Source organism: Aotus nancymaae, unplaced genomic scaffold (genome assembly GCF_030222135.1).
Source record: "Aotus nancymaae isolate 86718 unplaced genomic scaffold, 86718_ANA_hifiasm-v0.15.2.pri h1tg000015l_0, whole genome shotgun sequence".
Taxonomy (NCBI): Eukaryota; Metazoa; Chordata; class Mammalia; order Primates; family Aotidae; genus Aotus; species Aotus nancymaae.
In genome coordinates this window covers 10452190-10479179 of record NW_026988426.1, presented here as the reverse complement: position 1 = coordinate 10479179, position 26990 = coordinate 10452190, and the positions used below count along the sequence as shown (strand labels likewise).

Sequence of the window (26990 nt, the reverse complement as noted above, 5' to 3'; positions counted from 1 at the left end):
TGCATAGTATTCCAACTCTTAACCACCCTATCTCACTGCCTTTCCTTCAGTGCACTGCAGCCCAGACAACAGGCATTGCAAGTATACCTGAATCAGCCACAGGGCTCTTGGATCTCCTCCTTGGAGCCATGGAAAGGGCAAGGTCCCAGCTTGAGCTTTGTCACTGTGATCCTCGGTTAGATCACTCCCCTTCTCTCTGCGTCCATTTCCTCACCTGACAGTGGAAGTTGAATTGCAGATCTATCAAATCCTTTCCAGTCTGGATCTTAAGGATATCTATTTCTGGGAATCTGTCCCAGCAGCCAGGCTCCAGAGCCCTAAATTTTCAATCTGCTGAGCTTTGGTCTCTCTTTCCTAGACTTAGGGGAATGGTTTAGGTTTTAGAGTTTCTTGTGTTCGCAGGGTATTATGTGCCTAAGCCAAAGCCACAAAACATAATCATGAGCATAAAATAGCATGAGGAAGGAAACACCAAGGCCTGCAGAGCGGTGGTGAGCTCTCACCATGACAGTAGCAATCATTGTCATCATCATCATAAACGAAGCTTGTATTTAGTGAGTACTTACTAAGTACAAGGCCCTGAGCTCAGTTCCTTACATAGGTCATATCACCAATCCTTTCAACAGCCCTCTGAGGCAAAAGCACGTATTGCCTTCAACTGTCAGATGAAGAAACAGAGGCTCCGAGAGGTTAAGTAATTTGCCCAAGGTCACACAGGTTGTAAGCAGGGAAACCAGGATTCAAAGCCTCTCTCAATTCCTGTGCTTTGAATCTCATTCCCTTGGGCATTCCTCTCTCACCCTGGGTTAGCAACACAGCACCAAGCATTCTGGGCCTGGCATTTGAGCTTTCTGAAGGACAGCCCAGGTCAACTCATCATCATCCTGTGTGGAATGGGGAGTTTCACAAGATAACTCATCCTTCTGACAAATCCCCTTTACTCTAGTTGCCTGAAACTCTTTTTATAAAATCCAGATACTTGAGAAATTGAGCCTTCAGCATCCTCTCTCTCCTCTGTTTCCCCTTTCACCTGCTCCCCCATGGCATCAAGTTGACTAGAAACCTCTCTGCTGTTTATTTACCTCTTAATAAGCCCTATCTCCTCTCAGAAAGCCGTTTAGCACTGCACCACTTAATTTTCCTCATGGCAGAATCTGCCAGATGGAGCCTTCATCCCAAGCTACGTTGATTTGTCTTATTTTAAACAACAGCAAACATCGCATAAAACTAAAATAGCAGTCGGTTCCCAGGTGTGGACTCACTAGCAGGGGGACAATCCAGGACGTGTGGATGTGGGCAACGGGGGCAGCTGTCCCAAACAGGCCGGATTAATGAAAGATTGACTTCTGCAGGCAGCTCCTGGCCAGCTGCTGGTCTTACCTGGGGTTCGCTCCATGCAGGAGCATCAGTCATCACCTCCCCTGACTGAACCCCCTTGGGCTGTGCATTCCTGACTTTTCCACAGACATGGTTCTGACAGTAGAGGAGACAAAGTGGACTCTAGAGAATCAAGAGACCAACATAAAGTAGCACAGTGCAAGAAGGAAATATCCCTGATCTTATTTTTTAATCCCTAAAATTCCTACAAAATGTGCCTCTGATCCCATAACATAACTATGCTTAGTTACTATCAATAACATTCTTCAAATTTCATACCAGCCAGACCATTAACCTATGTTTCTCCTAAATTTTTTTTTAAATGAACACCCCCAAAGTCATATTGATCCCATAGCTTTATTATTCCTAGATGCCCACCAGGGTATTCTGGAAGCACGTGTGCTTGTGTTTGAGAAGCTCAACCCTGGGACTGGGCAGTCTCTGTCTTGGGGAAGGCAAACCTACAGCAGTGACTGAGAATGTTCCTTCACCACTGCGTGCTGTCCTAAGGAAGAGAGGATTATGTCTAAAGGAAAGTCAGGCAATCATTACCAGCACAGCAGTGACCTCCTTGGGATCCAGCAAGTAAACGTAAAGAAGACAGAGACTAGTCTGACTTACTGCTTGTGGGTGGCTCCCTTGATACTTACATCATGACAGGACTTGGCAGGGCAGTATTCCAGCCCAGCTCACAGAAGTGACAGCTCAGAAAAACACATATGCCATAAGCTCCTCTCCGTAGCACTCCATCTTCCAGTACCTTTATAACCCACATCCTAGAATAAGCAGTACAGTCCTTTATTATAAAGGGGAAGAATGAGATTGAGTGTTCATGGGTGGAGGTGCATTGGCCTTGCCTTTGATATGCTCTGTATGCAGATTCTGGACAACTAGCATTTGCCAAAACCTTCAAAACCAGTGTGCTCTGGGAGAGTTGGTGATCAGGAGATTGCTCAGAAGGAAAGTTGTTCTCCCTGATTCCAATGTCAAATACTAGGTAGACTGCTGAGATTATTGCAATCAACTGATAAGCCACTTCCCCAAAGGTGTTATCCAGTAGGACATGGTAGGCAAAGGAGGGGAAAAAAGAGGAAGACAAGACAGAATGAGTGATAAATTCTTTGTTCCTTGGGGCAATTTTGCTATACTATTTAAGGATTTTTTAGAGCACTCTCAAAAAGAAAAGAAAAAAAAACCAGTCTTTCCTCTATAAGATTCTTTTCTCACAGAGAATATGGACCATGCCAATGTCTGTAAGCAGCCTTATACATGGAAATTTAACAGGTTTTCCCAGGGCTACTTTGAAGAAAAAATATCATCCCCTGAGTCAGCAGAGAGGCCATGAAGTGTTTGACTGTTATAATGGCACTCTTGGTGAAGGTTTCCACCCTAAGTATACAAATAAACAACCAAATTTTAAATAATCAAATGTATTTCCAAAATGACACAGGGAAACAAATCTGGGGTGACTGCCCCTATTCTTCATAGAAAATAAAAGTGAGGGCTGGGGGGAGATGGGGATGGTTAACGGGCATTAAAAACACAAAACAAAATAGAAAGAATGATTAAAACCTAGTCTGTGATAGCACAACAGGGTGACGATAGTCAATAATAATTCAATCATTTATTTTTAAATACCTAAGTGAATATAATTGTATTGTTTTTAACACAAAGGATAAATGCTTGAGGGAATAGATACCCTGTTTTCTATGATGTAATTATTACACATTGCATGCCTGTATGAAAGTATCTCATGTACCTTGTAAATATATATACCTACTATGTACCCACAAACATTTTAAGGAAAAGAAAAGTGATATGAGTGAGTGGAAGCACAGAATGAGCTGATCAGTTGAGAAAGATGCTTGGAAACCTGTTATGTGCTTTGGCATGTAAGGGGAAATTATTACTAAAATTCCACAGACACATCGCCCCCAAAATCCTCAGAAGTGGTCTCAATAGTCATTTGGTTGACATTTAACCACGTCTGCTGCACTGAGCTCCCAGAGCCACGGAGCACTTCTGCAGAACCCTCTGGTTCTTTCGAGTTACCAAGTTGCTCCCCAATTCTAATGCTGTTCATTTTACAGACCTGGCCTTCCACATGGAAGCACCTTTATTTCAGGTGGCTGGGGAAGTCTTCTGAGATCTTTTATGACCAGGAAGATTGGATCCTAGGGAGACTTGTCTGAGGTTCTCCAGAGGGCCTCCAGAAAGGGAGGAAGACACCAAAACCCTCTTCCTCCTTAGGGACTTTTGTGACGTCAAAGGAGAAAACGGCAATTCTAATTACGACTCTTTCTCTGTGGAAGAGTGGACTTGTCATGCCCAGAGCAGCTCAGATTCCAGCAGAAACAAACAATAACATAGCCAGAGGGGCTCAGCATCAGTGGAGAAGCCCGGCAAAGGAAAGCCTGCCTCTCCAGATCTGGCTGCCTTCAGAGGCACCCAGCTCCAAGCCAGCTGGGCTCAGTTAGAAAGGCCACATGTGGGATATTAGTTTGGTTTCAACTCCCACATTTAAAGCGGGACATTTCCAAATGCAGACAGATGAGCCCACACCTCCGGAACAGATCTTGAAACTGTGTCACACGAGGAATAATTGAGGGCACCTGGAAAGTTAAATTTGGCTTGGCATGCCCAAAAGTCTTCATGGGACACCTGATGAATGCCTTAAAATATTTAAAGAATGGTGGAAGATGGAATAGACTGTATTACCTGGAAGAGCAGAACTGTTTAAATATTTAGTTAGGCAGAAGGAAGACTTTCTGAAATGAGAGCTCTTTGAAAATAGCACACGGACAAGAGCGGTGTCTCATGCCTGTAATCCCAGCACTTTGGGAGGCCGAGGCAGGAGGATCACCTGAGGTCAGGAGTTTGAGACCGGCCTGGCCAATATGGTGAAATGCCATCTTTACTAAAAATACAAAAATTAGCCAGACATGGTGGTAGGTGCCTGTAATCCCAGCTACTCAGGAGACTGAGGAAGGAGAATGGCTTGACCCAGGGAGGCAGAGGTTGCAGTGAGCCAAGATCACGCCAGTGCACTCCAGCCTGGGCAACAGAGCAAGACTCCATCTCAAAAAAATAAAAATTAAAAAATAAAATAAAAATAGAATGCTTTGCTTTGAGAAGTGGGGAGTTCTTAGCTAGAGGTGGGAAGGCTGAGGCTGTGGTACCACCTGCAGGGAGGTAGGATACCCAAGCAGTAAAAACTCTGGGCTTTGGGCTGGACCCAGGCTCAGGTTCCAGCTCTGTTTTTGTGAGACTTTGAAAAATTTCTTTTTGACCCCCAATTACCTCATTTGTGAAATTGGTATAATAATATCTACTCCTGTGGGTTATTACGCAACTAAATGAAATGTTAATTAATACGAGTGCTTGGCAGGTAAGAAATGCTCAATTTGTCATTGTTACTTCCACTATTATTATCTTAGTTTGATAAATTGGATGAGAACATAAAATAATTCACTCTGATTTCCTCAGATTTCTTCGACCCTCTAATTCTCCAGTTACTGTGAAGTCTCATTCCATCAAAGCCCCTGGTAGCATCTTCCCAATTCCCTGACTGCCCAGAGTATTCTGTTTCAGTGTGGCTCTGGATCTTCCTCGACAATGGCAGATATCCTCGCCTTTCCTATTATCACTCTCCTTATAATCAAAAACAATCTTTCCCACATCCCAGTTCCTTGGACCACTGTTTTCTTTGGTAATAACTGGCTATTCTGGTAAATAGTGGATATTAAGAGTAGTACCACATTAATATGACAATCTAGTGACCGTCTCCTTTAACATTTTTCTCTTGCAAGGAAGCAAGGGCTGAACACAGGACCTGATCAAGAACTGGCAGTCGAGAAAAATTCTAAATGTTCGTGAGGACAGATCTTTACGAATGAGATTCTGTAGATTATGTTTGCCTGTTCTGGAGAGATCATGAGGTGGTCATTCAGGAGCAGGGTAGAATACAAGGCACTCTCATGACAGGCTGGCTTGGGGGACATTTAGGTGCCGGTGGGGCCTTCCTTTGTTCTCCCATTAATTTTCTGAGGAAACTTAAAGCTGACTCAGACCCCTGTCTTTCTCCCACCCAAGAAAAGAGCAGACCTACGTGCAGAAGCACTGGAAGGATGTCCGCGTGGGAGACTTCATCCAAATGCGATGCAATGAGATTGTCCCAGCAGACATACTCCTCCTTTTCTCCTCGGACCCCAGCGGGATATGCCATCTGGAAACTGCCAGCTTGGATGGAGAGACGAACCTCAAACAAAGACATGTCGTGAAGGGCTTCTCACAGCAGGTAGGGCTCATTCTAAGATCTTCAATGGTAAAGTCAAAGAGAGGAAGCAAGCCTACCCTACTGGAAAATTGAACTAAACCTAGTGGGTAGAGGGGAAAGTACTGGATGCCTCCTTTTCCCTAGCACTTTAGATACACTAAATCTTCCCAGCAGCCCTCTGAGATGGATCTGATCTGCATTTCACAGATGAGGAAACAGAAGCTTAGGAAAGTTAAATAACTTGCTGAAGGCCTCAGGGTTTCTAAATGGAGATCCACTCTGTTCAACTGAGTAAACTATACTCTCTGCTCTAAACTGAGGGATCTAATATCTGTTCCATCATCCCCAGGACCAATTCCTTTTCTGTGCTCATCCAATCCCGACTCACTCTGCCCAGCTCAGCCCTAGGAATCTCTCCTGGCACGAATCCTATTCCTCCTTCTACCCCTCCTAAACTGCAGCAAGATATTATTAACTACATTTCCATTTGTGTATTCCTGAACTTCTCAACAGTGCTTAAGCCTCCTTGAGGGCAGGGAGAGATCATTGATACTTTTTTTTTTTTTAAGAGACTGGGTCTTCACTGGATGCATTGGCTCAAGCCTGTAATTCCAACACTTTGGGAGGCTAAGGCAGGCAGATCACTTGAGGTCAGGAGTTCAAGACCAGCGTGGCCAACATGGTGAAGCCCTGTCTCTACTAAAAATTAAAAAATTAGCCGGGTGTGGTGGCAGGCACCTGTAGTACCAGCTACTTGGGAGGCTGAGGCAGTAGAATTGCTTGCACCCAGGAGGTGGAGGGTGTAGTGAGCCAAGATCGCATCACTGCACTCCAGCCTGGGCAATAAAGTAAGACTCCAACTCAAAAAAAAAAAAAAAAAAAAAAAAAAGAGAGAGAAACTGGCTCTCTGTCATTCAGACTGAAGTGCAGTGGCATTGACACTTTTGTTTAATACTCACCCTTAAATGGTACCTTGGACATTGTGAAAAAATCATTATTGTTTGATGGGTAAAAGCTCAGGCTCTGGGGTCTGACGGAGATGGGTTCCAAGCCCAGGTCCCACCCCTCATCAGCTGTCTCACCTTAGGCAAGTTACTAGCCTCTAACACCTTGGTTCCCTCATCTGGAAAATGGGGACAAAGATAGTTCCCTTTCCATAGGATAGTTTTGGAGACTAACTGGTAGGTACGTGACTTACTTAGCAAGAAGACAGGCACATAGTAAAAGACCCGGGAACAGTTGTTATTAATATCAATGCTTTCATAGGCAATATGTGTTGACTGACTGAAGCCGGGTGTGATATTTGAATTTGCAATTAAAATTCTCCTTGTGGGAGTTGATTTCCAATATGGTCCCTTTCTTTAACCAGGGAAAGGAGTACAATTTTATCACTTTTCTTCCTTCTGCCAGCCTTTAGCTGGGGAGAAATTGAATGAGTCAGAGGATTTGAGAGAAAGAAGGCAAATGACTTATTCCTCAGAGATTCTCATGAGCTAGAGCTCGGTTTTCTGGATTCAAACTTCTCAAAATAAGTCTTTAAGTTCTAGGAGCAAGGGTCATTGTACCTTGCTTTGCCTCTCTCCAAACACCTGATAAACAGTTCTCATAAAACGCTTTTTGTGTGATTGAACTGGTCCTCAGAAGCCTGTTCTCTCATGCATATCATGGGGATAATAATAGCCATCCCATGGTTTTGCTGTGAAATTCAAATGGTATGAGGAAAGTAAAGAACAAAATAAAGAGTTTGCAACCCAAGAGATTCACAATAAATGGGAACCATTGCTGCTACTGAGGCTGCAGTTGCCCCCGCTGGAAATGGAAACCACCACTCCCCACTGTAGACCAGCAAGCCCACTGATCTCCAGGCTGAGTTCACTGAGCAAGGGCCCTGTCTCCAAGTTTTCTCACCCTTTGCTTATTACCGCCACATTTGCTGAATCACCCTAGTGTTTGCAAAAAGGCAGGGTGAGATCTGGTCAAAGTTCACCAAGTCATTCTAGACAAGCAATAACAATCCGTTTCTGGGCTCAGAGCTCTGTAGCCTGACCTTTTGTCCAGAGCCTTTCAAATCTCTTCAACAGTAACAATAAGAAATGGCGTGAAATATTACACACAGACACACACACACTCACACACATGCACGTGTGTATATGCATGTGGGTGAGTATGTAAGAATGACGCCTTAGCCTTACCACATGCAAAGCATTCTGAGATGTTTCTATGCGATTCTACCTTTCTGTTTTTCTCGAGACAGGGTCCCACTCTGTCACCCAAGCTGGAGTACAGTGGCACAATCTCGGCTCAGTGCAATCTATGCCTCCCGGGTTCAAGCGATTCTTCTGCCTCAGCCTCCCAAGTAGCTGGGACTACAGGCACGCACTACCATGCCTAGCTAATTTTTTGTATTTTTAGTAGAGTCAGGGTTTTTGCCATGTTGGCCAGGCTGGTCTCGAACCCCTGACCTCAAGTGATCCACCCACCTTGGCCTCCCAAAGTGCTAGGATTACTGGCATGAGCCACAACACCCGGCCTATTCTACCTTTCATTTTTTTTTAAGTTCTAGGAGCAGTGAAATCTATAAATCTCCCCTTTAGCCTCCCTCCCCCAACAATTCTGAATCTTTCTTAGTCTCTCTTGGGCAGTCATTTCAGTGTTGTTTCATTTCAACCAGTGACTTTTCTTTTTGTCTTTGGCAGCTGTTCCCAAGCTGTTTTTTTTTTTTTTGCATATTAATTAGTCAGATAGTTTGGGATTTAGCTGGAATGAAGAGTCAGGCAAAAGGGTCATTCACACTCCAGTGCTATAGACGAGCCAATTTAATAAGTCTCTCCAACTCTAACCCTCAGTTCTCACAGAGCACTTGCTGAGATGATTTACCAAAACAAAAACAGAGAGAGAGAGAGGTAAATTCCTATGCGAAAGGAAGGAGATTATTTGAGCTTGAAGGTTTCCAGAGTTCTCTGTTCTGTCTCAGTTCTTGATTCTCCCCCTTCCTTTGCTCAAGATGCTTTTTACATTTTAGTAATAGTAGACTTTTATTGATTCCAAACTAAGGGCTTTGCATGATTACGTCATTTATCCTCAAAACAACCCAATGAGATAGACACTATTATATTATTGTCTCCATTTTATATATAAGGAATCTGGGGCATACAGAGGTCCCGTCACTTGCCCAAGGTCACTGAGCAGGGAAGTGTTGGAGCAGGATTCAAAGCCATGTTTGTCCAGAGCCTCAGTTTTTAAGGCTCAGTAGCTCATCTCCCTGGCCCTTTAATTGTTACCTTGAGTTCACTCAGCAATGCTTAGTTGAAAGTACACATTTATTGTTGCCAAGATTCTTTCCACATACAGATAGCAGGTGGCAGGGATAATGAAAATGGGCTCAGCCTGCTCCCTGCGGGGAGACATCTTAGCTGCTCTTTGCGACCTTGCTTCTCCCTTATACTTTTAAGGCAGAAAGATTTCTGAATATGGATAGAACTTGCTTCTGGCTAACTCTATACCATAGGATTTCCCTAATGTATCGAGCAAACATGTTGACGAGAATTGCAAGAAAAATAAATGTTGCAAGGCCAAGTAATATCAGAAGACAATAGGTTACAAGCTTTCAAATATTGTGTTCCGTAGAACTTCTCTGATACTTTAATAAGCCCCAATAAGAAGGACAGGTGCTATGATGTAGCGTTTCTAAACATTTAAGCATAAGAAACTTTTATCCCAAGAAACATATCTCAGAGCTATTACAGGAGGGGTGGAATACAACTAAGGGATTTGCTTCAAGTGCATTACAGGTGTTGAGGGTGTATCATAATCATCACAGGGGAAGTTTTAAAAATATACACGCATCCTTCTGTATCACCACCAGCAAATTATGATTCACTAGGATTGAGTAGGGCCTTGAGTGTGCATATTTAAAAAAATTTTCTCCCAAATGATCTTGAATAAACCTATCACCACCTCTTTGAAAACCTGTACAACAAAGAAAAGGCACCATCTCCAGTGCTTCCAAAAAAAAAAAAAAAAAAAAAAAAAAAAAAAAAAACGCTTATCCTAATAATGGGAACAAAACTACCATCTAGGTTCTTCTTACTATATACCGGTTCTTTTACACGCATTGCCTATTTTAAGCCTTAGACCACCATGGGAAGTAGGCATTACTATCCCTATTTTACACATGAAAACTCTGAGGCACAGAAAGAGCAAATCACACTAATCATCTCAGAGATTTTGAACGCCTACAAACGTGGTTTGTTTGGAAATTTAATGTCTTATGTAATAAGCATTAATGGCTTTTGATAGTGTATTCTCTCTCTAAATCCCTACTGTCTTTGAGACCCTCACCTTGCCAAAGGGTTTTTTACTAACCACAGAGATTACTAGAAACATCTCACCCACACATATACACACTCCTTTTTACCGTCTTCTAGATGATGAGAATTACTACATTCTGGTAATTCAAAATCAGTAAGACATACTTTGTCCCAGCTCTCATCATAGAGCAGCATTTCTCAGAATCTGCTAAGCACTTCTCCCAAGAGACAGTTCATGAACAACCCATGGTCTGTGGTCAAGTCAGATTAGGAAGCTTGTGTCCTGTGGACCCTCCTTGTAGGTTCCAATGTTCATTACCATGTGAACATCTCTGAGAAAGCCTGGAGTCAACAGACCTGTTAAACTTTCTTTAGCCCTGAGTTCTCCAAATTTATATAACCTAAGAATCATTTTTCAGAACAAATATTATTAACATTCCTATGGAACTTTTCAGAAAATATTAGCCTGAATTGTGGTACAGATATAGTCACAACAGGTGAAGAGTAACAGAGAAGTTGACAATCCTCGTGGCTTAAACAGTCCATTCTTCCCTTTCCTGTTTAGGTTCAAATGAAATTATAAACATTAAAGAACTTCTTAAAAGAGTCTTTCTCCCATGACATTGCAGATTATCCTCAAGGTTGCCAAAGAGTTGGTTTCAAATCCTTTTCTCAGAATTATTCTTGGACTAAATCAACTTTTTTTTTCAATTGGAACTTTTATCCCAATGGGCTGTCTTTGAGTTTATAAAATTACTGACCTATTTTTGAGATATTCACTCTCACTTCCCATTGTTAGGAAAAGAAGAGAAAGAGGAGAAATTCAAAATTAGGATTATTCTGAAAACCTGTCCAGCTGACAAGAGGACTTTATTAGAGAATTCAAATGTATAGTTTTCTCTTTGGATACCTGAAACTTCTTCTGTAAAAGAGTTTTAACCTAGGGATTTAACACCTGGAAAGGAGTGTATAGCATTCATTTCAAATAAATGTAATGGTTACCAAAGCCCAAGGAATCAGAAATGAATGTTTCAATTAGTGTTTCAGATCAAACATGTCCCTGGCTATTTTCCAAATCATTGAGGCCTAAATCCCACTGAAGCATGGGTCAGATCATTCCCCAGTGCCAACAGGGAACTTGCTATGCCAAGTACATTCTGTGGACTAGCCACTTCAGTAAGCATCACTGAGAGCTTGTCAAAAATGCAGAATCTCAGGCCCCACCCCAGACTAAACCAGAATCTTCAGTTTAACAGGATCTTCGGGAGAGTCATGTGCACATGAAAGTTTGAAAGGCTCTGGCCCAGAGCATCATTAATCAATGTAATAATTATACATACCTGTTTGTTTCTCAGGTTAAAAATTCTCCATTGAGTCTCTCTTTTGACTAGCTTGTATGCCACCAATGATAGTGCTTTTAAGCCATTTACTCAGTTACGAATAGCTGCTGTAGCTTGGATCCTTTGGAGTGAAAGTATGTATTGATTTTAAGGTACTTAGACAAAGGAGCATTTTGCCAACAAAGAGTTGAGATCCAGTAGGGAAAAATTTATTACCATCCCAGTTCAGTGATGCCAAACCTCAGTTAATGCAAAAGTTTAGCTGCCTGTCTTCTAACCTTGCCTGCCCTTGAGAACCAGAGAAAGGTCCTCTTTCCTGCTGGATTTTCAATGGGACCTGTCCCTGACAGGCTTTTCCAAATTTCCTTTAAGTACAAAACTTAGTGCTTTTTACCTGTTGATCAGTGCTTAAATGTTGAGCACAGATCATACTTACTTTTTTTTTTTTTAATTTCTTTATTTTACTTTAGGTGCATACTATATCTGGCATTTCTCCCCATGTTATCCCTCCCCACCCCCCCCACCCCCCCGCTGTCTAGGATTCTTTTAAAATATAACTTCATAATAGTATGTAATATCAAGAAGACATAACAGATAACTGGATTAAACACCTACTATGGCCATAGGCAGTTTTTCTAAGTGTTCTATATGTATTATTTCCTTCTACTCAAAGATAACCCTGTAAAATAGGTGCTTTTATTATTCCATTTAACAAAGCAGGCAAGAACAGTTAAGTAACCCTGTTCACTAGGTAGACCGAGCTCAGATCCAAACTCAGGCACAGTTCTTTGGTTGGTTTGTTTACTCTTTATCATGGAAATTTTTAAGAATATACAAAACCAGAGAGAACAATATGATACATTTCTATGGACCCATCACCTGATTTCAACAATCAGTTTATAACCAGTCTTTTTTTAATCTATACCTCATCCTCTACTCTCTGCAAATTATTTTGAAGCAGATCTTCAATATTTTATTTCACCCATAAATATTTTACTATGTATCTCTAAAGGACATGATTTTTAAAATATATGATCATATTATCATACCTAAAAATTAGCAATAATTTTTTGATATCAACTTTCAAATCAGTGATCAATATTTTTCATTTGTTTGAATCGGGATCGAAATAAGAACAAATATTGAGATTAGTTTCTTTAATCTCTTTTATTCTGTAAGTTCTCCACTTAGCTCTCTCTTTTTGATGCATATTTAGTTTTTGTTGCTTAAACCAGGTTGTTTGTCCTGTGTGGTTTCTTATAGTCTGTGCATTGTCTCCCTGTAGTACCATTTAACATGTTTTTCTAACCACTATATTCTTACAACATGGTAGTGCCTAAGTCAGATTCAGGTTAGATTTGGCCTTTGAGCATGCACATGTCAATGTTATGTCATAGGAACTGAGATGTGCTACCATCTCAAGGCACAAAACAGCTATCTTTTTTCATTGTTAATAGTCATTGATGATGGTTGTTTAGATTCATTAGTTCAATGGAATTTGAAAAAACTAGTAATATTCTAATTGGTTTATAAGGAAAAATGTCCCCTCATGAAGTATTGGGTCACTCCAAGGTGTCCTCTGTAGAGAAAATGGATGTCTTTGAGTCTTTCCTCTCATTTACATTTTCAAAATAACGAGTCGTTTGCCTAGCATCCTCCAAAGGTGTTCCGTGGGTTTTTCTTTTTTAGCATCAATATGAACTCATGGATTTAACCGTATCTGATGTATGTCAAATCAATGCACTAGTTGTCTTTCATTATTACCCCATCTCTAGGCAGTGGGAACCTCTTAAAAAAGAGAAGTGGCTTCTGAGTTCTTTTCACGTGATGTAGTGGTCTTGGTAGATCTGATTCCTTTTAATAGAAACCACAGTAAATATATCCTAGAGAAGTTTATTACTATTGAGTTCATTATTATTTCTACGTCATTTAAATAAACAAAACTAGAAAATTTTTAAGATTAAATACGTCAGGATTCATGCTGACACTTCAAATTCAAGAATAGAGGTTTTTACCCCACCTCATCAATATTAAATATGTAAATTTTTTCCCACATCAGGCAAAGTCCCTGTCCACTGTGTTACACCACCCCCTTTTGATATTTAACACTCACAGAAATTCTGTGAGGTTGAAATGGTAGGAACTAGCAACATTTTAGAGATGAGAAGATAACTTCAGACAGATCGAATTTGTCAAAATTATCCAGGTAATACAGTGTTGATCCCAAATTAGAACTCAGTTCTGATGTACCTGATTATTTTTCCCATTGCTGAAATTATTCTTACCTTTCTTTATATGTATTTTTATTTCTCAAATGAATATATTTTCATATGTATGAAAATTCTAAGGCTTTATAGATTTTAGGTTTAATTATTTATAATAATAATAACTTGATGGTGATGGGGCAACCCTATGAAAAACTGTTACTTTTATTTTCTATAGACTTCTGGGCTCCTTGTGGTGATCTCCTCCAGTCTTCTACTTGTGTGTGGGTGCACACTCTCCTCACACACCCATACAACATCCCCTCTTCCCAATGTCTAGCATTATTTGCACATTTCTATTAAAAGATATTTTTCCTTTAGAGCCTTACAAGAAAGCTCTGCTAGGTTGTGTGAAAGATGAATTTTTTTTATTGTTTGTTTGTTGTTGTTTTGGTTTTTTTTTGAGATGGAGTCTTGCACTGTCACCCGGGTTGGAGTGCAATGGCGCAGTCTTGGCTCACTGCAACCTCCACCTCCTGGGTTCAAGTGATTCTCCTGCTGCAGCCTCCTGAGTAGCTGGGATTACAGGCACCTACCACGACGCCTGGCTAATTTTTTGTATTTTTAGTAGAGACGGGGTTTCACTATGTTGACCAGGCTGTTCTCGAACTCCTGACCTCATGATTCACCCGCCTCGTCCTCCCAAAGTGCTGGGATTACAGACGTGAGCCACCGTGCCGGCCAGAAAACTGAAATGTTAATGGATGATATCTTAAAGTTATGGATGATAATCTATGGGATTAATGAATTATATCTTAAAGTTTTTCTCCTTCCCACCAACTCCGTTACCCAAGACAACATATTTACATTTTAGTATTGGCCTTCACTGCCTTAGCCTATTGTTGGTATTTAAGGCCAATGTGGGAAATATTTGATATCTCAAATGAAAACCATGCCAATCTAATATGGTATATGGCTTAGTTAAGACTCTTGGTTACATATAACAGAACTGTAATTCAAAATAGTGTGGACAAAAAGTTAATTAGAAAAATATGGGTGAGTTGGGCCTTAGGTGCATGTGGAATGAAGAATTCAGAATCCATCAGTACAATGTCCACCCGTTGTCTATGTTTATTGCGATGTGTTTGACTTCACTCTTTCAAACCAACTTCCTTTGTGTGGAATGAAATGTAGTACCAGTCATATTTGTGCTTTATAGCTTAACCCCCAGAGAGGGCCTAGCAACCTTCCCCGATGTCTAGGTTGAAAAGCATCCTGGGGGAGTGGACTGCTGGCCTGGCTGATATCATGTACCCATTCCTAGACAAATTAACTCTGGCCAGAAGCAAAGGACTAAGTGATAGGCATCCTCCACTTGAACCCCATGTTTGAAACTGGTCTGTAGGGTGGGAGAGTTCTGAACAGCAGAGTAATAAATATGCATTATATCTATGACTCATCTGAAGTATATAAGCCTAGTTTACCTGTGACCATGGTCATTCATCCTAAAGGAGGGGGCTTAATACCCTCTGTCTCTCTCCTAGAGTCCCTAGTGTTATCCCTCTTCCCAAAATGCCCTTCCCTGTCTGACCTCTCTCTGGCCTAGGCAACACTCTAGCCCATGTCCCACAGGTAATCACTCCTTTCTCTGTGCTCCCATGGACTTTGCTCTTGCCACTCTCAACTACTGTAGTTCATTCAATAAATTTATTTACTCAGTCAACATCTGACAAGGTCCTCCTGTTACCAAACACTGTACTAGGATCTTTGTTATTGTGGTTTATCAGCAGAGGTGACACATTGTGATCATATCTTCCATGAACAACTTAATATAGTTTCTTGAACTGAAATTTATACTCTCTTCTTTGTGAATTCTTTTGCCAAAACATGAAGCATGAAACTTTGGATCTCATATCATCTTCTTGTGTTTCAATTATCCACAGCAAGAAAAGCTTTGTACAGAAAAGGTTTGTCTGTGCAATACTCCCTTAAGTCGCCACTGGCCATCTGGTGGCACCTGCTCATATTTTAGGCATCAGACCACTCACACATTCATTCATCAAATATTTATTAAAAGCCTTCTATGTGCTGAATGCTGTAGCATGCTCTGGGGGCCCAGGAATAAACAAGAGAGATACAGGGTGTGACTGCATGCTCTTACAGGGAATTACACAGACAGTTGTTAACAATTCTGCCAACCATTAGTTCCTTTTAGAAATGACAGAAGAAATCATCCTATCTGTATTTGCTTGGCATGCCAAGTCCATGCCCTGTATGTTCGGGAAATGCCATAGCAAGATCTCAAGATTACTTTTAGTCAGCCCAACTGGGAAACAGAATATTTGTCCACTTGACCAAAAGGAACTCAAACTATAAAAACTCCTAAGACAGAGTCTTCGTCAGAGCGCTCCAGCCCAATCTGCCTGCTTTTGTGAGAGAATCAGTAGGGCAGGCAGGGACCTTTAGAGTGATTGAATATGCAAATGATTTCCTCATCCAGAGCCAGAGGAAAGTAACTGCCAGTCATCCTGAAAAGAACCTTCACCTACCAGGAAGCAGATAGGTTATCAAATGCTAGTAACTGTCATTAGTTTTCAGATAGGATTCTCAGAAATCAGAAGGTTGCTTAATTTGTATGCCAGGAAGAAAACCTCAGTCACCTAGCTCAGCAGCTGGGGTGTGAAGCACATTTGCTTTCACCATTTAGACAACTGATAACTTAAAATGAAAAAAACTTTAGTGTTCTTCCAAGGTTGTAGCATACCTCCCATGTAGCTTCCTTGGTCGGCATGGTTTGCCTACACTGTAACCCCTACTCCTTGGCACAGTCAGTAGAGCAGTCCACACAGGAGGGTCAATGCCGCCATTTTGTTATTCTCATCCCCAGGTAGTGGTGGTTCTCCTTGGTAGCCTTTTAGCCTAGGAATCATGTACAAACAGAATCCAAGAGCTTCACAAAAGTGTGGCAGTCAGAGATTTAACTCTTCTTTTTCATAAACATAATTGACTCTTGGTAAAAACTAAATACATAAATTATTTCTATGTTTGAGGAAAGAGTTTGGTTGGCTTCCATTTCTTCAGTCAACAAAATCTTTCTTGAATGATATTTCCTAATGAACATAGAGGGATTTCAAAGTGGTCTAAGATGTGCTTCTAATCCTGTAAGAACTATATGATTATGGGTTCCATTTAAAAAAAAAAAAAAAGACCATTTGTGACTATTAAAAAAAAAAAAGGTTGTTCTTTCAATATCCATTATTTAAGAAAATACAATAAAACCAAAAGCTACAGTGAATCTAGTGAATTTGTAAATGAAATTTCAATTTATTAATCTCAATAATTCCTTTAGAAATCTGAAAGATACTGGTACATGCATATGTGCGACTTATTTTTACTCTGTTTACAAACAGCATTTGGGAGCATATAAGGGATTTGTAGACAAGTTGCAGTAGCTTAATCTACCAACCAAGAACCACTGGCTTATCCAAACAGCTTGGTAACAGAAATTCCTTTGTAGTCTCCTTCTTTCTTTTCCTCTGTTGAGTCATTCCACTCAAGTCAAAGCCCCACAGTAGGAGAGTTTAGTGGGCAGGGCATCATGACTTACATTCCCATCACAGTTATAAACCAGAAATGAAAGGCAGTTTCCCACAAGGAAGTCAAAAGTTTACAGACAAAGGATGAAACAGAAGATGAGTAGCCAGAAAAAAAGCTATCCATTACAAACAATTTCAAAAGATCATTCATACATTTATTTAATCATGTGTATTGATGAATTCAATCATTAGTTGTGACTGATAAAAGGAAATGAGCCTAGGAAAGTAAAACTTGAGGCAAGCACAAGGAAAATGGCCTGTTCTAGCTAATGGAATAGATTCCAGCCTGAGATGGCAGGCTTGCTGTACATGGGAGACAGGTGAGCAAGGAGGACCTCAACCCCAGCAAGTGATTATGCCCTGGCACCAGGCCCAGTTTCCTTTGCTCTCAAAGATACCGCTGTTGACACACCTGAGCCAGACTGGGAACCTTGAGTTGTCTTACGGCACCAATCATTGATTTGTGTTAATCACCCCTTTCTTCCTTTGATTCTCTCTTACCTTCCCACATGACTGCTCTATCATGGATAGTTAATAAAAGCTTGAATGCAGGCATGAGTGAACAGGAGACTAGACTGGCCCAAGGTGGGATCGAGGACTCTGACTACATTTTCTTATTTGTTGAGTTAAAGGCTTCCCACACAAGAAGTAATCCTACTCCCATAAATTAAAGTTCAGACTGTGCCTGGGACTTTTTCTATTGTGTGAATCAGCCTTTACAGTGAGATCTGCTTTGTATCTACTCACCTATTACCTTTCAAAATACACACGGCCAACATCACCCTCTCGAGTACTAACCTTACCTCAACACATCTTTATGGTGTGCCTGCAAAAACAAGGTATTACAGGAGATGCCCCAGAGGAAGCTGACAGTCTGCCAGAGGATGCACAGATCTAGACAGAGGTGTTCAATGAAAACAGCAGCAGTGGTGGCAGCATATGAAAAGGAGCAATTCTGGTTAGCTGAGGTGGAACCATCTGTGGGGATTAGAGTGGACTCCATAGAGGGAGTAGCCAAAAAAATTCTTAAAGGCTAAAAAATAAAAATTTTCAAAAAAAAAATCTTCTGGGGAAGAAAATCCAAGATGGCCAAATAGGAACAGCTCTGGATTGCAGTCCCCAGTGAGAACACAAAGGGTGAGTGATCACCGCATTTCCAAACGAATTTTTACTGCCCACAGACCAGGAGATTCCTGAGTGGAAAAGTGCCATGAGTCTCCAGCATGGCTGTTTCAGCTGGTGCAGCAGGTCTCCACACAAAAACTCACACAAATCCAGGTGCCATTTCAACTGGTGACTGGAACACCTGGGAGACAGTCACCTGTTCAACTGAAAAAAAGGGGGCTGAAACAGGGAGCCAAATGATCTGGCTCAGCGGGTGCCACCTCCACAAAGACCAGCAATCTGAAACACTCTGGATTGAGAGTTTCACAGCAAGCACAGCTGGACCCGGGATGGTCCAGCTCTGTAGGAAGGGTGTCCACCATTACTGAGGCAGTACACCACTATAGACGCAGTTCGCCATTGCTGAGGCAGTCCACCATCACCAAGGCATTCTGCCATTACTGAAGCAGTCCACCATTACCAAAGCAGTCCGCCATTACTGAGGGAGTCCGTCATTACAGACACAGTCTGCCATTACTGAGGCACACCGCCATTACCAAGGCAGTTCTAACTATACCTCTATAAACAAAACCACAAGGAAGTTCTCACAGCAGCTGACCAGAGCCCATGGCAGCTCAGCAATGCCTCTGCTGACAGACTGTGAGTAGGCTACCGCCTCGCTAGGCAGGGCATCTCTGAAAAAATGCAGCAGCACATTAGGAACTTATAAATATAGCCCCACCCTCCCAGGACAGAGAAGCTGGGGAAAAAAGGCAGTTATGAGCTCCGCTGCAGCAGACTTAAATGTACCTGCCCAGCAACTCTGAATGGAACAACAGAGCTCACAGCTCAGCACTTGAGCTCCTATAAGGGACAGACTGTCTCCTCAGGCAGCTCCCTGACCCCCATATATCCAAAGAGATACCTCATAAAAGAGAGCTCAGGCTGACATCTGGCGCATATCCTTCTGGGACAAAGATAACAGAAGAAGAAACTGGCAGCAACACTTACTGTTCTGCAGCCACTGCAGGTAATCACCAGGCAAGGAGGGTCTGGAGTGGACCTCCAGCAGTCCTATAGCAGAGGAGCCTGTTAGAAGGAAAACTAAAAAACAGAAAGAAATAAATTCATCATCAACAAAAAGGACATCCACTCAGAGACCCCATCCGAAAGTCACCAACTGCAAAGACCACACGTAGATAAATCCACAAAGATGGGAAGAAACCAGCACAAAAATGATGAAAACACCCAAAACCAGAAGGCCTCTCCTCCTCCAAGGGATCATAACTCCTCACCAGCAAGGGAACAAGGCTGGATGGAGAATGAGTCTGATGAATTGACAGAAACAGGCTTCATAAAGTGGGTAATAACAAAGTACTCTGGGCTAAAAGAACATGTTCTAACCCAATGCAAAGAAATTAAGAACCTTGAAAAAAGGTTTGATGAAATACTAACAAGAATAAACAGAGAATAATATAAATGAATTGATGGAGCTGAAAAACACAACATAAGCACGTTTTGAAGCATACACAAGTTTCAATAGCCGAATTGACCAAGTAGAAAAAACGATAGTGGAGATTGAAGATCAACTCAATGAAATAAAATGAGAAGGCAAGATTAGAGAAAAAGAGTGAAAAAAAATGAACAAAGCCTCCAAGAAAAATGGGATTATGTGAAAAGACCTAATCTACATTTGATAGGTGTACCTGAATGTGATGGAGAGAATGAATCCAAGCTGGAAAATATTCTTCAGGATATCATCCAGGAAAACTTCCCTAGCCTAGCAAGACAGACAACGATTCAAGTCCAGGAAATGCAGAGAACACCACAAAGGTATTCCTCAAGAAGAGCAACCCCAAGGCACATAATCATCAGTTTCACCAGTGTTAAAATGAAGGAAAACATGCTAAGGGCAGCCAGAGAGAAAGGTCAGGTTACTCACAAAGGGAAGCCCATCAGACTCACAGCGGATCTCTGCAGAAACCCTACAAGCCAGAAGAGAGTGGGGGCCCATATTCAACATCCTTAAAGAAAAGAACTTTCAACCCAGAATTTCATATCCAGCCAAACTAAGCTTCATAAGCGAAGGAGAAATAAAATTATTTATGAACAAGCAATTGCTGAGAGATTTCATCACCACCAGGCCTGTCTTACAAGAGCTCCTGAAAGAAGCATTAAACATAGAAAGGAACAACCAGTACCAGCCACTCCAAAAAGTTACCAAATGGTAAAGAGCATCAACACAATGAAGAAACTGCATCAACTAACAGGCAAAACAACCAGCTAGCATCAATATGGCAGGATCAAATTCACACATAACAATATTAACCCTAAATGTAAATGGGCTAAATGCCCCAATCAAAAGACACAGACTGGCAAATTGGATAAAAAGTCAAGACCCATCGGTGTGCTGTATTCAGGAAACCCATCTCACATGCAAGGACACACATAGGCTCAAAATAAAGGGATGGAGGAAGATTTACCAAGCAAATGGAGAACAAAAAAAAAGCAGGAGTTATAATCCTAGTCCCTGATAAAATAGACTTTAAACCAACAAAGATCAAAAGAGACAAGGGCATTACATAATGGTAAAGGATCAATGCAACAAGAAGACCTAACAATCCTAAATATATATGCACCCAATACAGGAGCACCCAGATACATAAAGCAAGTTCTTAATGACCTACAAAGAGACTTAGATGACCACACAATAATAGTGGGAGACTTTAACACTCCACTGTCAATATTAGACAAATCAACAAGACAGAAAATTAACAAGGATATCCAGGACTTGAACTCAGATCTGGACCAAGCAAACCAAATAGACATTTACAGAACTCTCCACCCCAAATCTACAGAATAAACATTCTTCTCAGCACCACATCACACCTACTCCAAAATTGACCACATAACTAGAAGTAAAACACTCCTCAGCAAATGCAAAAGAATAGAAATCATAACAGTCTCTCAGACCACAGTGCAATCAAATTAGAGCTCAGGATTAAGAAACTAACATAACTCCAAACCACACAACTTCATGGAAACTGAACAATTGGCTCTTGAATGTTGACTGGATAAATAATGAAATGAAGGCAGAAATAAAGATCTTCTTCGAAACCAACGAGAACAAAGACACAACGTACCAGAATCTCTTGGATACATTTAAAGCAGTGTCTAGAGGAAAATTTATAGCAATAAATGCCCACATGAGAAGCAAGGAAAGATCTAAAATTGACATGCTATCATCAAAATGGAAAGAGCTAAAGGAGCAAGATCAAGAAAACTCAAAAGCTAGGAGAAAACAAGAAATAACTAAGATCAGAGCAGAACTGAAGGAGATAGAAACACACAAAAAAAAAACCTTCAAAAAATTAATAAATCCAGGATCTGGTTTTTTTGAAAAGATCAACAAAATAGACAGACCAGTAGCCAGATTAATAAAAAAGAGAGAAGAATCAAATAGATGCAATAAAAAATGATAAAGGGGATATCACCACCAATTCTACAGAAATACAAACCACCATCAGAGATTACTACAAACAACTCTATGCACATAAACCAGTAAACCTGGAAGAAATGGATAAATTCCTGGACACTTACACCCTCCCAAGCCTAAACCAGGAAGATGTTAAAACCCTGAATAGACCAATAACAAGGGCTGAAGTTGAGGCAGCAATTAATAGCCTACCAACCAAAAAAGCCCAGGTCCAGATGGGTTCACAGCCGAATTCTCCCAGACATACAAGGAGGAGCTGGTACCATTCCTTCTGAAACTATTACAAACAATCCAAAAAAAAGGGAATAATTCCCAAATCATTTTATGAGACAAACATCATCCTGATACCAAAACCCGTCAGAGACTCAACAAGAAAAGAAAACTTCAGGCCAATATCCATGATAAACACAGTTGCAAAAATCTTCAATAAAATACTGGCAAACTGATTGCAACAGTATATCAAAAAGCTTATCCATCACGATCAAGTAGGCTTCATCCCGGAGATGCAAGGCTGCTTCAACATACGGAAGTCTATAAATGTAATCCACCACATAAACAGAACCAAAGACAAAAACCACATGATTATCTCAATAGATGCAGAGAAGGCCTTCAACAAAATTCAACAGCCCTCTGTGCTAAAAACTCTCAATAAACTAGGTATCGATGGAACGTATCTCAAAATAATAAAAGCTATTTATGACAAACCCAGAGCCAATATCATACTGAATGGGCAAAAACTGGAAGCATTCCCTTTGAAATCTGCATTAGACAAGGATGCCCTCTCTCACTACTCCTATTCAATATAGTATTGGAAGTTCTAGCTAAAGCAATCACGCAAGAAAAAGAAATAAAGGGTATTCAATTAGGAAAGGAGGAAGTCAAATTGTCCCTATTTGCAGATGACATGATTGTATATTTACAAGACCCCATCGTCTCAGCCCAAAATCTCCTGAAACCGATAAGCAACATCAGCAAAGTCTCAGGATACAAAATCAATGTGCAGAAATCACAAGCATTCCTATACACCAATAACAGACTTAAAGAGAGCCAAATCAAGAACCAACTCCCATTTACATTTGCTACAAAGAGAATAAAATACCTAGGAATATGACTAACAAAGGATGTAAAGGATCTCTTCAAGGAGAACTAGAAACCACTGCTCAACAAAATAAGAGAGGACACAAACAGATGGAGAAACATTCCATGCTCATGGTTAGGAAGAATAAATATTGTGAAAATGGCCACACTGCCTAAAGTAATTTATAGATTCAATGCTATCCCCATCAAGCTACCTATGACCCTCTTCACAGAACTGGGAAAAAAAACCACCTTAAACTTCATATGGAACCAAAAGAGAGCCCACATAACCAAGTCAATTCTAAGCAGAAAGAACAAAGCTGGAGATATCATGCTACCTGACTTCAAACTATACTACAAGGCTACAGTAATGAAAACAACATGGCACTGGTACCAAAACAGAGATATAGACCACTGGAACTGAACAGAGGCCTCAGAGGCAATGCCACACATCTACAACCATCCAATCTTTGACAAACCTGACAAAAACAAGCAATGGGGAAAGGATTCCCTGCTTCATAAATGATGTTGGGAAAACTGACTAGCCATGTGCAGAAAGCAGAAACTGGACCCCTTCCTGACACCTTACACTAAAATTAACTCCAGATGGGTTAAAGACTTAAACATAAGACCTAACACCATAAAAACCCTAGAAGAAAACCTAGGCAAAGCCATTCAGGACATAGGCATAAGCAAGGACTTCCTAACTAAAACACCAAAAGCATTGGCAACAAAAGCCAAAATAGACAAATGGGATCTAATTAAACTCCAGAGCTTCCGCACATAAAAAGAAACAATCATTAGAGTGAACTGGCAACGAACAGAATGGGAAAAAAATTTTGCAATCTACCCATCTGACAAAGAGCTAATATCCAGACTCTACAAAGAACTAAAACAGATTTACAAGAAAAAAACAAACCCATTCAAAAGTGGGTGAAGGATATGAACAGACACTTTTCAAATATGAGGCCAACAAACATATGAAAAAATGCTCATCATCACTGGTCATTAGAGAAATGCAAATCAAAACCACATTGAGATACCATCTCATGCCAGTTAGAATGGCAATCAGTAAAAAATCTGGAGACAACAGATGCTGGAGAGGATGTGGAACACTTTTGAATAGGAACACTTTTACACTGTTGGTGGGAGTATAAATTAGCTCAACCATTGTGGAAGACAGTGTGGCCATTCCTCAAAGACCTAGAAATAGAAATTCCATTTGACCCAGCAATCCCATTATTGGGTATATATCCAAAGGATTATAAATCGTTCTACTATAAAGACACATGCACACGTATGTTCACTGCGACACTGTTTACAATAGCAAAGACCTGGAACCAACCCAACTGCCCATCAATGATAGACTGGACAGGGAAAATGTGGCACATATACACCATGGAATACTATGCAGCCATAAAAAATGATGAGTTCGTGTCCTTTGTAGGGACATGGATAAACCTGGAAACTATCATTCTCAGCAAACTGACACAAGAACAGAAAATCAAACATTGCATGTTCTCACTCATAGGCGAGTGTTGAACAATGAGAACACATGGACACAGGGAGGGGAGCATCACACACTAGGGTCTGTTGGGGGGACTAGGGGAGGGACAGCAGGTATTAGGTAGTTGGGGAGGGATAACATGGGGAGAAGTGTCAGATATAGGGGATGGGGATGGAGGCAGCAAACCACATTGCCATGTATGTACCTTTGCAACAATCCCATATGTTCTTCACGTGTACCCCAGAACCTAAAGTGCAATAAAATATATGTATTTTTTAAAAATGTCTTCTAGGCAAAATAGTGCCTTAACTTTAACCCGTACCCTTTGTAGGTACTTCATTTAAAGTGGAAATGTACTTGGAAGAGGTAACACATTGCATTACTTATTTGTTGTAATGTTTGTATATTTTCTATATATTAGAGAATGAATTCATTTATTAAATCGGGTCCTTCAGAGGAATTGGGTAGTGAATATAGAGAAATAGGGCCAAAAGGAGAGCTTAAATATTCGTCTTTCTTCTGTGCATCCAGATGTCACTGTGGTTAAGGAGCAGACTCTTAGAGAGTAAGTGATGCCAAGGTTAAAGCCTGTTTTTCTGCTTTGCTGGCTGGATGGCACTGGGGAAATCATGGATTCTCCCTAAGTCTCAATTCCTTTATCTGTAAAATAGGGATAATAATGGTAAATACCTGATAGAATTATTGTAAGAATCAAAGAAGATGGCATATATAAAATATTTAGTCGATTCTTAGTACACAACAAGCATTCAGTAAGTGCTACAGAATAACGACAGGAGAGAAGGAATAAAAGGTGATGATGATGGTGATGATGGTGATGACAACAACAGTGACTTTGGATTCTGACGACGTGAGTGGCAATCATGGCTCTACTGCTTACCAACCATGAGACAGTCACTTTAATTTAGTCTCCAACTGCACATCTGTCCAAACCTTTTAAGGCTTTGTGAGAACTGAATGACAGGTGCCTGGCACATAGTAAGTACTCCAGATAGGTAGGTCTGACCTAAGGAGCTGCTGAGACACACACTCTTCTCTGGAAAGGACTCGCCTTTTCCTGTGTCTTAATGGCTCCCTAGGCCTTTTGCTGGATAGCAAGACTTTCATCAAAGGGCAATGCCTTAGATAAAAGGCTGGGTCAAAAAGAAGTGGCCAGTTAGGCAAGCTTCACCCATAAGCTAAGAAAAATTGTAGGGTGGTGAGAGGACATTACCCCATCTCACGAGGGAATCAGAAACTGCTGAACAAGGTTAAAATAAGAACCCTGGCCCACAGCTATAATCCCAGCACTGTGGAAGGTTGAGGCAGGAGGATCACTTGAACTCAAGAGTTTGAGACCAGCTTAGGCAACATAGTAAGACCTCCATCTCTACAAAATATATCTATATACATACATATATATTTATATATGTACATATATATTATATATATATAATTTTATTTTATAAAATTAGTTGGGTCTGGTGGTGCACACCTGTAGTCCCAGCTACTCAGGAAGCTAAGGTGGGAAGACTGTTTGAACCTGGGAAGCTAAGGCTGTTGTGAGCTGTGATCACACCACTGTACTCCAGCCTGAGTAACAGAGTGAGACCCTGTCTCAAAAAAATTAATAAATAAATAAGAGCCCTGACAGGTTTGTAAGGCTGGGCAATTCTCTGTGTCTTGGGCTGGCCCAACAGCTGCCCTGGAGGGAAATACAGCAAATCCTTAAAAGCAAGCAGGGCCTCAGTGGTTGTCTTTGCAGCCAGCAGGACCCATGTGCCCCTCTCCACAGCCCCTCTTCCTCCAACTGAAGGAAGGAGCCCAGGGGACACGTAGCTAGAAAGAGCAAGGTCACCTCTTCATGAAAAGAGGAAGACAGAGGACCAAAGTCACATGCTTGGCAGGAAAGGAGAACACAGAACCAGGAAGGGACATTACAGGAGGGAGGTGGCTAAGAAGCCCCAACAGAGGAACAAGAGTCAAACTTCATTGCTGGGGCCTGGGCGGTGTGATTAAACCAGCAGTAGGGTCTCCAAGGCATTGCAGAGGCATCATTAGTGCTCAGACCCCACTGCCGTTTATATCTGAAATGAGTTTGGATTTAGAGACCCAGCACTCATACCAGCAGAGTGGGGCAAAAAGAAAAAAATTAAAAATAAAAAAAGAGACCCAGCACTGAGCTGAGTGGTGTGAATCAGGAGTGAAGCTCACGACTTCATCAGGGGCATGAAAGAGGCTGACAAATTATAGTGTGATTTGTCATCATCTCAGAGCTTGGCAAGTGTTTGTCCCTGAAAGAATCAATACCTGGAGGGAAAAGGGCCATATTTTTAGAAACTCCTGGATGGGTAATTTATTTCAAGTGAGTAGAGAGTTTATTTATGTTGGCACCCCCTCAGATCCAGTGGACAGTATATTTACACGAAGCCAGAAAATGCTATCATTTCTTCGAATCAATTTGCCCCTTTAAACAGCCGTACCTTGTGGCTTTCAGTAATAAACTCAAACCCCTTGCTAAAAGCTCTACTGATGAAAACATTTCCAATCCCACCTTTAGCACTGCTGCCTTCTGTTTGGGTGGAATGTTACGTTTCAAAGCTTTTCCACAAAGATTCTGTTTTCTAAGGCACAATTAAGATGGGTAGGGCAGGTTATGTTAGCCCCATTGTACAAATGAAGAAACAGAGGCTCGTAAGTTGAAAG

General features: G+C 41.1%; 1 protein-coding gene across 3 annotated transcripts in view; it reads left to right on the top strand.

Annotated features, from left to right (window-relative positions):
• ATP10B (ATPase phospholipid transporting 10B (putative)) overlaps positions 1 to 26990 on the top strand; it is a 295336-nt gene that overhangs the window by 179470 nt on the left and 88876 nt on the right. For all 3 annotated transcript variants that reach the window (XM_064376502.1, XM_064376503.1, XM_064376504.1), the window contains one exon: positions 5470 to 5674. In XM_064376502.1, the coding sequence (XP_064232572.1) occupies positions 5470 to 5674 (205 nt within the window). The remainder of the gene's footprint in view (positions 1 to 5469; positions 5675 to 26990) is intronic.